Here is a 13,931-nt window from a genome sequence, read left to right as displayed (position 1 = left end):
AAAGGAGACGTAGCCCGATATGTGAGCCGATGCATGACTTGTGCGATGGTCAAAGCTGAGCACCAAAAGCCATCTGGTCTATTAAAGCAGCCAGAGATTCCCGAATGGAAGTGGGAGCAAATAGCAATGGACCTAGTGACAAAGTTGCCTCGAACAAAGAAAGGTCATGATGCTATATGGGTGATTGTTGACCGTCTTACGAAATCAGCCCATTTCATTCCCATCAAAGAAGATTGGAACACCGAGCGTTTAGCTCGCTTGTACGTTGAGAAAATTGTAACGCTACATGGTGTACCTTTGTCCATAATATCCGATCGGGATGGTAGATTTACCTCACGCTTTTGGGGTCACGTGCAAGAGGCAATGGGCACAACACTAGCATTAAGCACGGCTTACCACCCCCAAACGGATGGACAAAGTGAACGAACAATACAAACGTTGGAGGACATGTTAAGAACCTGTGCATTAGAATTTAGTGGAAGCTGGGATGAGCACTTGCCTTATGCTGAATTTACATACAATAATAGCTATCACTCTAGCATACAATGTGCACCGTTTGAAGCTTTATATGGACGCAAGTGTAGGTCTCCGATGTGTTGGATAGAGACGGGCGAAAGAAGTCTAGCTACCGTCGATTTTGTCCAAGAAACAACGGACAAAGTAGCTATCGTTAAAGAAAAGCTTAAAGCCGCCAGAGATCGGCAAAAGAGTTATGCGGATCAAAGAAGGAAGCCCCTAGAATTTGAAGTTGGCGACAAAGTGCTCCTAAAGGTGTCGCCATGGAAAGGAACAGTGAGATTTGGTAAGAGAGGAAAGTTAAGTCCTCGATACATTGGGCCATTTGAAATTGTGGCTAGAATAGGCCCCGTGGCCTATAAGTTGAAATTACCTTAAGAATTGGGAGATGTCCACGACACTTTCCATGTGTCCAATTTAAAGAAATGCGTGGCGGATGATTCAAAAGTAGTCCCACTCGAGGAACTACGAGTGGAAGATAAGCTCCAATTTCGCGAGGAGCCAATAGAAGTTCTTGACCGCGATGAGAAACGCCTTAAGAGGAGCAAGATCCCTATCGTTAAAGTCAGATGGGATACAAAGCGCGGACCTGAATTTACATGGGAGCGCGAGGACTTCATACGTGAGAAATATCCGCACTTACTCCCTAAGCAAACTCAAATTCCGGGACGGAATTCTTCTAAGGGGGTAAGGATGTAACAACCGTACTTTTAATATTATATATGTGCTAGTTAGGTTGATTACGTTCCCGCAAGCCATAGATATACTTGAAGCTAGTAGGTAATGCCCCAAATTAGTAACCTAAAGCTAATGATACGTAAAAGAATTTCCTAATGAAAATACCTCGGAACAAATTTTTTAGAGGTGACCAATCGATACGATAATAATAACTTGAGACTCGCAAATTGAGATACCAATCAAAAATTCCTATGGAATGCCCAACAAATCAAAATATAAACCAAATCAAGAGGATATGATCATGATAAGTAAAATTTTCAACTAAAAATATAAGTGGAAACATTATGTACGTAAAAGCGTCGAAAACTTAATAAGTAAGCATATAAGCTTAAAAATTAATACAAATTTACAACCAATGACCTATGTAACCAACTAAAAATACAAAAATATATCCATACACATAAATATACATGACTTATACACATATATACATATTCCTAACTTAAACAACCAATTACTTACATTTTACTAACAAAACACTTACAAATTAAATCCACACTTAACATATACCTACACTTATACTTATACAACAAAAATTTTATAAAAATAAAATGTGTCTCTCCCTTTTCCCCCTCCTTTTTGGCCGTCCCATTCCCCCCCCTTAAACACACACACTTCTTTCAAAATACACACTCTTACACTTCCAAGGAATTTAACACTCAAACTCTCTCTTCTCCCAACACACACATAACTCATTTTCTCTCAAAAACTCTTCCTTCTCTCCCTCTCTCCCTCTTGATTTCGGCAGCCACAAGAAAAGAAAGAACAAGAATAAAAACTCATCTAAACACTTGATAATAATAAGGGTTGTAGGTTAGATAAACAAAGGGTTTGATTAAGCTATAGATTAAGGGTTGTTTCAAGTGTTGAACAAGGGTTTTTGGAGCCATATTAGTCACGAAATTTCTGCCATTTTTCACCTTCAAAAGTGTTCTTCAAGGGTATATATCTTCATCTCTTTACTAGATTAATCTTATTCTTGTTTATATTAAAAAGGTTTATCAAAAGATTGTGTTTTCTTCATGTTTTCTTTTGAATATACACTTGATGAGGGCAAAGTTGATAGGATCTTTCTTTCCATGCTCATGCATGTTGAATCCATGAAGAAAGATCCAAGGATTCAACTAGTTTAAGACCCAAAAGTGTGGATATAAGTTTAATAGTCTTTGATGTGATTTTTCTTTTGAAAGATGGCTATATTCATGCATATTATGAAAGTGATATTTCTGGAAATATTTATAAAAATATAGATTTCATTGATAAAGTGTTGGATCTATAAAAGCTAGCATCAAAAAGGTGGATATGTGTTGATAGATTGTAAAGTAACTTTTTATATAAAAAGATGAACATGATGTATAAATATTTGTATATATATTTCTGGAATATTTCATGAAAAATATATTTTTATGTTGATGGATTTTTGATAGTTAAAGCTTTATGTTAAAAAGTATTGATTTAAGTGCATATATGCTAGATTTAAGAAGGTTGGATTATTGTTTGGATTATGAGATGAAGCTAGGCTTGTTATAAGTGAAAAATGTGTTAAAATCAAAGTTAATATTCTGTAAAAATTATGGTAATAACAAAAATATGATTATGGAACCAAACAAGGCAAAATAGGCTTGAAATCGAAAACCGAAAACTTGTTAAAATGCATTTTGAGCACACACATGCACCATAACTATATGACCATGAAAATGTGATGAACATACTGGAAATATGACATATTAAAAGTATAAAACTCAAGTCATTTGATGCATGGCAAGAATAAGCTCAAAAATAGTCTTTTCGGGTCAAACAATCATCAACCGAAAGCACAAAATTTCACATAGCACACCACCACCACAATCACGACTTTGGTAATCAAAATATGATGGACATTCTGGACAAAATGAAATAAGAACAAAAATCCCTTTTGAAGCATTTAAATTGGTTGAGAAATGAGGCAAAAATCACTATTTCGGTAAACGATTTTATGTTTAAAAGTCCTCAAATTATAAGAACACAAGAGAGATTGAATGGTTACAAATTTTATTTGATAAAAGTTGCCTAAAAAGGGCCTGGGATTTTAGACAAAAGCTCTTGTGATGATTTCTAAGTGTTTTTATAATTTAATGAATTTAAAAGGGATTTTAAGGAATAAATAAATCAATAATAAATTATATAAATAATGAACTTGGACAAAATCACATAAATAGGGTTAAAATAACTTAAACCTACTGGAGAAAATTAATTTCAAGGAAAGAACCAAGTTTTACATAATTTAAGAATAACTAACTAAGTTAAAAATCACTAATTAATCACTATTATTAAATAAATAAGTAATAAAGCTTAAATAAATAAATGAATAAATAATATTACAAGTTTAAAAGCATAATACTCAGTAGATAATCAAAATATAATTATCTATGAATTTTAAAGGTAATTTAAGAACCTAAGAATAATTATAAGGAATTATTTAATTAATTAATGAATAAATGGAATAAATAATTAATTAAATAATAATAAATCAAGGAAATTAATATAAATCAGAAAATATATTTTAAAATCCAAAATACTACTGTACCAATATCAAATAATAGTACAAAGCAAAGTGTGCAAAAGAAATCTCGCGAATCAAAGCCGAATTACCGAAATTCCAACAAACGCGCAAAAACGCTTAACGCAAAAACTACTCTTACCATCAATCCCAATTTAACCAAACATCTTGAACATCATAATACACTTTGATTCCATAATTAAGTAACAACCAAAGATAGGCAAGCCTACTAGCATAAATCTCATGATCTAGTTCACTAGTTCATGTAATACGCACTTACGTTGTGTATATTTGAATACCATGGTTTAGGCTTGTTTGGGAAACGACATCACTAGGCACACATCTCGTATTTGATCAGCCCCCTTTACTCTCAAATCAAGTGAGTCATAGCCCCCTTTCAAACTCTTTTTATGTGTTTTACTTTCGGGGTGAAAAGCATGATAAATGAAACTGCTTTCTATATATATGCAATGTTTCTTGAAAGAGAGTTTGTTATATGAAATGATTCTTGATATATGAGTATGAAATGTTAATAAAGAATTTATGTGATGAGCTTGAGTTCGGTCAAACCGCGTCGTTCGGTACACTACTATTTACTCCGAAAGGGGAGGCCTGTAGTTAGTTAGTTGCGCAACTAGGTTTCGTCCGCCCACCCAAAGCGTACCGTTGGAAGGTTGGTTGCCTTCGTGACAACCTCCACTTCTAGTCTGGCCCCCGGGTGTTCTAACTACCTAAGGATAATCGGGCGTCTCCATGGCACGACCCATTATCATTATTGTTATTATTATTACGGCACATGATTGACAGCTTGTGCTATGAATTGAATTATTGGATTGTAATCGGACTTGAATAAAATGGTAGTAGTAGTGGCTCAAGTATATACTCATCTAAGATAATGGAATTAGACCCTTGTGGTTATATGACAAGGATTTATTTACATGAGTTAAAATTGAGTTGAACGAATGATTATCAAAGGATGAATTGGAAATATTCATGGAAATTGGTGATTCCTAATTTATGTTGTGATGATGTGTATATATGCTTATTGTATTAGTTAAAAACCTATGAACTCACTCAACTCTCGTAGTTGACACTTTTTCTTCATGCTTTTCAGGTTTAGAGCAGTAGGTTTGCCTATGGACCGTTCTTGGACCTTGTGTTTGCATGGTGAACGAAGACTTGTAATGCAAACAAGTTTATCTTTTATTCGGATTTGGACTTATGTTATGATTTTTAACACTTTACTTTGAACTATGTAATCGTTTAATTTGGAATGGTTTAAGACTTTATTTAAGATGTTTTCCATTTAATCTTTTGTACCATGTCGTTCTGTGACATCTCGTGTTTCCGCCGTAGTCGGGGTGTTACACTATAACCATTCAAAACAATCACAAGCTATAAATTAGTTCTAATTGAACTTGATGTAATGTCAATCAAAAAAAAAAAAAATTATTTCAATAAGTTAAGTTATATAAATAACTATGCAAGACCCACAAGTTGAGATAACAATCAAGAATTCTTCACAAATGTTCAACAATTCAAATACCAAGTTAATTAAAGTACATTTGAACATAAAAATATAATGACCATCTTAAAGTATATTTATAAAACTATGATATACATATAAGCGCGTGAATAATAATAAGTATATATGTGCTTAATGTAAACACAAGTTTATAAATAAAGAGTTAAGTAACAAATTAAAATACAAACATATATACACATACATACCTATATATACGGTTATATATATAGATATGGATACACATGATTTTTGCCTTGGAAACACCTTCATCGAGCTATAAATTAACCATGCAAGAACCTAGACACTTAATATATACATATACATGCATAATACATTTAACAAAAACTAAATATCCTTTACGGATTTTGAAGGTAATTTTCGGCCATCCCTATACCAAAAACCAAACCACCAATGAGAATTAAGCTTGCCACATGCACTCAAGACAAAAGTTGGACCATATTAAACACTTACACACTCCACCCATAGCTCACACTCTTTTTGTCACATATCCCTCATAAAAATCTACACACATCTCCAAAGTTTTCTCTCAACATTTCTTCTTATTTTTCTTCATTTTTTCGCATTTACAAGGCAAAATGGAGCTCAAATCTTCACTAAAACTAGTGTAATAATAATATGAACTATTGGATGGAGTTGTCTAATTAAATTTAAGCCATTGATCTAGAAAGATGATGTCATATTTCACTAATCTTTTGGTCAAGACCAATTTCAGTCCTTCAATATCAATGGTTTTTATTTAATCCATAAATAAATAAATTATATTATAGAAGGTGGTGATTTTTTTTTTGGAAAATTAAGTTTCATTGACAACAACCACCAACCGTAAGCCAAGTCCTTCAATATCAATAGTTTTGAAAATTAACTATATTATGATTTTTTTGAAAAACTATAATATTTTAACATAAAATTATCCCAACACTGGCCACGGGGTTTACGATATTATCAATATTAGATCTTCATACATATAAATCATAAAAGCTTATAATTTTGAAGATATACGGTTCCAAGTGTGATACTTTGCAAGTTGTAGTACAACAATCATATGTTCATCACTGTTATTATTAGCTGAGAGATATTGATGGAATTGTTTGCCGTCATCATTCCATAAAGCATATGCTACACTAATTCCGCTATTATAATATTTTTTGAAATCAGTTTGTAACCATAATGTGATATTATTATTAAAGATAATTTAGAGTTAAAATATAAATATAGTTGTGATGATGTACTTGACATTTAAGTATATGTCTTTGATCATGATACGTGCCCATAACACGAATATGTTTATTTTCAATCACCATTCATATGACAAATAGATTGTTTTTATGATAAGGATGTTGTATATCGTCATTATTATTGTGTTTGGGATATGTATCTAAAGTTCATATTGTGTTTATATTAAATATTAAATTAAATATTAATATTAAGAATCTATAAAAATCTAATCAAATATGCCCGACTCATCAGGCGATTTTCCTGTATTTCCTTAGCTATTACTCCCAGGTTCTCACTTTCTTGTTTGTCGGGAGTACTCAAATTCTCCCTGACTCGATCAATAGCTTGGTTTATTCGGTGTGGCTCGTCGGCGAGTGGCCTTTTTTCTTCTTCTCTTAATTCATGGACGAGGTCGTAAATGGCATCTTCATAAAAGGTGATTATTAAATTGGATGAAATTATCAATATTGTACTTGGATATTGATTATTAGGATTTTTAGTTTATAATTAAATTAAATGATAACACAAGCGGGAGTGAATTTGATGAAATTAAGCAAGTTGATTGATTAATAAGTCATTAGGTTTTGAAATAGTAATTTATTGTAGACAAGATTTCATATGGTGAAATTTTTTTAATTAATTGGATAACTGCAGAAAATAGAAAGGACCTTTCACACAATTCACGATATTAGCAGTGACCTTTAAAACTTCACGTTATTAGAAACGACCTTTCATATATTCACGTATACAGCAACATTTGCCACGTGTCGCTTGTGACGTGGAAATTTTTAATGACGTGGCGAAAATTTACTGACGTGGAATATCATTATTATTTTTAATCCCTGATTTCGTTTTCCAGATCACTTCCCACCAAAAAATCGTTTCCCCCCAACTATAAAATCCCCAAATCGATCCCAAAAACCAAATTAGGTTTTTTCTTACCCAAATCGATTACGGGTCATGTCTTCCTCCTCATCAGTATCGATCAAATTAGGGCTCCATGGAAGAAATCAAAATAGGGCTTCATCTTCACAACATCAGTATTGTGCGTGTAACCCTCCTCTCCTAACAAAAGAGTGGACCTCTTGGACAAAGGAGGCAAGAGATGTGCTAAATGGGTAAGTTTTGTATTTGATAATTCATTTATTTTTCTTGTTTTTTTGCTTATAAACGATCAATTCAGGGTACTGGAAGGATGAATTGTGATTTTTTTGAGTGGGTTGATCCTCCTCTTGATGAGAGGTACAAGGAGGCAATGTATCAACTACATTTAATTACTAAAGAAAGCAGTCATGAAGATGATGAGAAGAAAGAATTAGTGGAGTCCATGGAAATAATGAAAAAAGAACTAGCAAAAACTAAAGCAAAATTAGTGTTTTATAAGGCATGTTTTGTTAGAATGTTGCTTTTGTTCTTGGTTTGCTTTGTTAGACAGGGTAGTGGCATCTAGATTTTACATGTTGCTTTTGTTCTGTCTGCTTCGTTTAGTAGTGGCATGTAGGATGTAGTTTGTATTGTAATTCTCTAATGTATTTGCAGTTTATGATGAAATGAAATTGCATTTTATGGTTATAGGAAAATGGAGTTTATTTCTAGCAGTTTTGTACAAATATTTTGGAAAAATCACAAGAAAAACATGCTAAATAAGAAAACTTATAATCAGAATACATGAATTTTTAAACAGATGATCATCTTTCAAAACAGACACATAATTCAAAATACATCATTCAGAATACATAAAGATGATAGCCACATTGTTCAAACAGACACATAATTCAAAATACATCATTCAATCCTGACAAATTATTTAAGCAGAGACTAAATTAAAAACAAACATCAAAATGCTTCAAAGAAGGGTAATTGGGTTATCTTCTTTTGCACCCTTTTCATGTGGAAGCAGTGGCTTACTAGGTCTGGGTCTAAGATTGTGCCTTTTTGGTGGTCTTCCATATAAACCAAACTTCCCTAACTTCTTATGATGGTCAAAGAAAGCCTTATGTCTTTTTTTAACACTTTTACCTTCCACAGTAGCTTTTGGAAATAACAATTCTTGCAAACCTGTTTTAGTCTGCATCATAGCTTCAATTTGCTCTCTTGTCATTGTTTCTTCACTCTGCACCATCTTCACCTTATGGCTCTGCACCATCTTCACCTTGTGGCTCTTCACCATCTTTACCTTGTGTCTCTGCACCATCTTCACCTTGATTCAAACCATGTGGTTCTGCACTTTTACATCCTTCCTGTTTCACCTTCTTAATACTTTCCAAAATCCTGTCTGCATCTTCCATCATTGAGTTCTGACTCTCAAAAGCAGCTTCATTCATACAATCATCTACATTCAATGACTCTTGAGTGGCAGTGATATCCTCAACATTTGCAACATGTGCAGAAGGTTGTGGCACTGAATTTTGGAGCATTTTCAGTAGCTTGTTGAGTGCCTATCTCCTCATTTGGAGCATTTTCAGTAGCTTGTAGCAAATCATTCACATCATTTGGAGCATTTTCAGTAGGTTGTGGTACTGGATTTGGTGAATGTTGTGGCCAAATTGGATGAAATTGGCCTCTTGCATCCCATTTACACATATATAAATAAGTAAATAATATATTTTAACACTAACATACAAAATAAAATAGAATGTAACTTACCCCTATGACTGTTTCACTAGTTTCAGGGTCAAATGTAACTCCAATTCCCTTGGGAATTTTGTGTCCTGCACCTCTCCCAGTACCTCTTCCTGCATCTCTACCAATACCCCTTCCACCACTGCCAGAACCCCTTCCATTACCCCTTCCACCACTGCCAGAACCCCTTCCAATACCTCTTCCTGCACCTTTACCAGTATGCCTTCCACTAACTTCACTGAACTCACTTACTCTTGCCCTTCCAGCCTTTTTAAACTCCTTAGGTGGTGGCACCTTTGTTGCATTTTGGCAAGATCTAATGTTGTGACCATCCTCAAGACAGTTTGAGCATGTCATCACCAATCCAGTCCTCCTTGGCTTACCACTGGCCCTGCTACCTTTATCAGCATTCCAGTTGCATCTTTCCTTCTAGTGATCTTAGGCCTACCAGGCATCCTCCTTTCCATTGGTGGTAAAGGGTGAGGTCGATTAACCTTTGGCCAATCTCTTATGCCACTCATTGGATTAATGCAATAAGAATATGTACTCTGAAAAGTCCTAATTTTGTACTAGCTAGACACATAATTTTCTAGTGCCTTTCTAATGTAAAACAACATAGCAACAGAATGAGGACAAGGAATACCAAACAATTGCCACATTCTACATGTGCATTCTTGTTTCTTTTCATCAACTATGTAGCTTTCACATCCTTTAATTATCTCAAACTGAGCACCTCCACCTGGGACCACCTTCCAATTGCTGAAGATAGAAATAAGGAAACACAAATAAGAGATAAGAAATAAGAAATTAGAAATTAGAAAAATAGATGGCAACTTACATCTGTTCATCCTTTGCTAGTTCCAATCTTTTCCTTATGGCTGGACAGATGTCATCATTCCATGTAGCCTGCAGTTTCCTCATCTTGTCTAGCCTTTCCATTAAGATAACCCTAATGGCTTCAAGCATTGTTAAAATTGGTTTCCTTCTTATTTCAACAATCAATGAGTTAAAACACTCACTAATCCCATTTTCTACAGCTTCACATGCTATTCCACTTCTGAAAAAGGCCCTACACCATGTTTTTGGTTCTCTTTTCATCAAGTAATTGTAAGCATCAATGTTTGCCTCTTTCAACTCTTTCATGTTTTCATCAAACAAAGTAGGCTGACTAGACTTGCAAATTCTCCAAAATAGATTCCTATACAAAACCCCACTAAGTTTCTTCCTAAAGTTGCCATAAATATGCCTAGCACATTGTCTGTGCTCTGCATTGGGTAATATATCTTTCACAGATTCAATAAGACCCTACATTGGGCAATATATCAATTATACTACAAGATTGGCATAAATATGTACCTTATGGATTAAATGTACTAAAAGATTCCTATATAAGCAAATTGAAACACTAATAAGTATGTACCTTATGTTGATCTGACATCAATGCTATACCATTGCCACTGCCCATGTCAAGATCATCTTTAAGCAAGTCAATGAACCATGCCCAGTTCTCTTTGTTCTCCATAGTAACAACAGCCCATGCAATTGGGAAAATATGGTTATTGGCATCCCTACCCACTGTTGACAATAATTCACCTTTGCAAATAGTTTTTAGAAAACAACCATCTAAATGTATAATTCTCCTACACCCAGCCTTCCAACCATCTTGCAACCCCTTAAAACACACATAAAAACCCTGAAAATATATTTTACCATCTGGATTTCTTGAAACATTCAACTTAACTGTACTCCCTGGATTTCTTTTGAATATTTCTGCTCCATAGTCCCTCAGTTTCTCATAATGCTTCTTCACTGACTCTTCATACTCATACTTTGCATGTAATCTAGCCCTCATAGCTTGATTTGCTGAAATACTACACTTAAACTTCTTCATGAATGCTTCTTGAATCTCTTTCAATTTAATATTGGGATTTTGCCTAATTCTGTTTACAAACTTGTCTGCAACAAATCTGTAATTCACTGCAGAACAAGCCTCAAAATTTCTATAACATCTATGCTCATCAATAAGTGTCTTTCTCTGAAATGAGCACTTTCCTTTCATCCAAGTAGCCCATAACCTAAATGGACAGAATCTTTTACCAGTTGCCTCATCCTTCTTCCCACAAACAGCTAATATTTTCTTATGGTCACTATGCTCATAACAGATATGATATCCATTTGCCAAAGTATAGTTAGTCAAACACTGTTTGAGTTGCTTTGGGCTTTCATATCTTTCCAACAACACTGGTTTCATCACCTTCCAATGAACTTTAGGATTATGCCTAGGACCTTTCTCTGTATCATCTTCAATCCCTTCATCATTCTCTAAGTTTGCATTGTTTGTTTCCTCATTATTTAGCCTATGCAAATAACCTGAAAGATCAGTTAGAAACTCCTCATGTTCTTCAAACATGTCATCTGTTCCTGTATCTTTTGGATTTTGTTTTTGTTTCTTTTTTTTTCATCAAAAAGAGCTTTTTGATGCAACATCCTTGCCTCAATTTTGGCCTCTTTATTTAGTCTCTTCTGCCTAGTCTCAATCACTTCTTCTTCAACATCTGAGATATGATCCAAAGATGCAGTATCATCATCATCATCATTATCTGTTGAATAATCATGCCCAGAATCATCTCCTTCCTATCTTGACTCTTCAACATTTTCCATGTTTCCTTCTCCACCATTTTCTTCCTCAACAACATTCACTTCAATATTATCTTGAATATTGTCCCCCAAATTTTCTTTAACTACATTTTCTTCAATATTAATCCCAAATTGTTCAATCAAATTAATATCCACCCCAATGAAATTACTCAAGTCATCCACAAATTGACTTAAAAAAACAGATACTCTTCTATTAGTATTCGACATATGATGAAGAAATATCTTCAAATCCACATCACCATTGATGATCCTAAGTCCTCCATTACTAAGGTCTTTACCAGGAACACAATAACAGATACTAGTACATTTTGTGGTTTTTGTTATTTTTAGGAAAGCCTCGTTCAAAAATTTCATAGTGAGATTTCCTTTTATACAAAAATTATCGATTGTGTCGACCTTACCACCTACATATGATAAAGGGTGTTTCAGAAACATACCGGAATGATGAATGTCAAACGAGAAACCTTTTCTTGGAGAGGATGCCATTAGAACCCTTGATCACAGCGCAATCGCCCGTAATTGGTTTTGGGTTTACAAACCCTAATTTTTATAGTGTTTCGATTTGGGGATTATATGTTTAGGGGGAACGAGAAACGATTTGTTTTGGTAGGAAATGATCTGGCAAACAAAATCATGGGTTACAAAAATAAAAATGAAATTCCACGTCAGTAAAGTTGCGACACGTCATTAAGATTTTCCACGTCACAGGCGACGCGTGGCAAATGTTGCTGTATACGTGAATATATGAAAGGTCGTTTCTAATAACGTGAGGTTTTAAAGGTCACTGCTAATATCGTGAATTGTGTGAAAGGTCCTTTCTATTTTCTGCAGTTATCCCTTAATTAAATGATTGTAAATTTTAAAAAAATCTCTTAAGTTGATTGATAAAAATTATATAAATAATTATTGAGGCTAAAAAGTGTAAATTATTGATGGAAAACAAAAATATGTAAATTAATGAGACTTTTTTCGACAAAATAATATAATTTGTATTTGGATATTGATTATTAGGATCTTTAGTTTATAATTAAGTTAAATGATGATACACGCGAGAGTGAATTTGATGAAATTGAGCAAGTTGATTGATTAATAATTCATTAGGTTTTGAAATAGTAATTTTTTGTAGAGAATATTTCATATGTTGAAATTTTTTTAATTAAATAAATAATATTAAATTTAAAAAAAATCTCTTAAGTTGATAGCTTAAAACTAAATATAAATAATTATATAAGCTAAAAATTGTAAATTATTGATGGAAAACAAAAATATAAATTAGTGAGACTTTTTCTACAAATTAATATAAATACTAATATAATAATGTATTCGGATAATGATTATTAAGATGTTAATTTATGGATAATTCAAATGATGACATAAGCGAAAGTCAATTTAATGAAATTTAGTGATTTGGTTGGTTAATAAGTCATTAGTTCAACTGTGTTTATATTAAGATTAAGATAAGATGAGGTTATTAATGCATGAATTGTTATTACTCTGGGTTTGATTTCTTTTTGTTGTACTGTTTCACCTTAGATCTTTTGTTTCATTTTAATGTTACTCGCTTGAAACATTGACTACAATAGAAATACGTTATGTAGTAAGGACAAACGCCAAAAAATTTCGGTTGACGTCGTTCAATGTTCTTGATTGGTATGTAAGATAAGAAATTATAATGTCAGTACGTTATAAAGTTGATTTTTTTAAATTTTACACTAATTGTTATGTTGACGTATTAATTAATAGTGATTGTAGAATATTCTTCAGATAATAATATAATAAATGTAATTTTTAAGGTTTACGATTGTCATTAAATATATGATTAGTTAAATATAGTTAGCCGCGTATTATGCGGGTCATTAATCTAGTAATATCTATACTACATAATACAAAGAACAGCTCCTATGATAAAAGTTACGTGGGAAAAATATTTAAACTACCCTACATAAAAAAAAAAAACCTCTCCCCTTTTCATTCATAGTCATTCACGTACACACAACTCTCTCTCAATATCTTTCTTTCTTTTTCTTTCATTTACTCCTTGCTAAAAATATCCGATACAGTACATGGGTAGAATGCTAATATATTATCATGGTGATG

At 33.2% G+C, this 13,931-nt stretch overlaps 1 protein-coding gene across 1 annotated transcript; it reads right to left on the bottom strand.

Moving 5' to 3' along the window:
* Positions 1-9,745: 9,745 nt before the first annotated feature.
* LOC122604374 lies at positions 9,746-11,586 on the bottom strand. Its single transcript, XM_043777268.1, has 3 exons — positions 10,597-11,586; positions 10,015-10,481; positions 9,746-9,935 (listed from the first exon to the last, which is right to left on the bottom strand). The coding sequence occupies exons 1-3, from the start codon at positions 11,584-11,586 to the stop codon at positions 9,746-9,748; spliced, it is 1,647 nt and encodes a 548-aa protein (XP_043633203.1).
* Positions 11,587-13,931: the final 2,345 nt, after the last annotated feature.

The sequence above is a fragment of the Erigeron canadensis genome, chromosome 6 (assembly GCF_010389155.1).
Source record: "Erigeron canadensis isolate Cc75 chromosome 6, C_canadensis_v1, whole genome shotgun sequence".
In the NCBI taxonomy this organism is placed as follows: domain Eukaryota; kingdom Viridiplantae; phylum Streptophyta; class Magnoliopsida; order Asterales; family Asteraceae; genus Erigeron; species Erigeron canadensis.
The sequence above is the reverse complement of the archived record's forward strand: the minus strand, read 5'-3'. Positions and strand labels throughout refer to the sequence as shown.

Excerpts from the sequence above, each read along its gene's own strand:
- LOC122604374 (XM_043777268.1), bottom strand. The coding sequence starts at position 11,586 with ATGTTTGAAGAACATGAGGAGTTTCTAACTGATCTTTCAGGTTATTTG. Across the intron at positions 10,482-10,596 it reads TGATGTCAGATCAACATAAG|GGTCTTATTGAATCTGTGAA; the intron begins GTACATACTTAT and ends TGCCCAATGTAG. Across the intron at positions 9,936-10,014 it reads CTAGCAAAGGATGAACAGAT|CAATTGGAAGGTGGTCCCAG; the intron begins GTAAGTTGCCAT and ends TTCTATCTTCAG.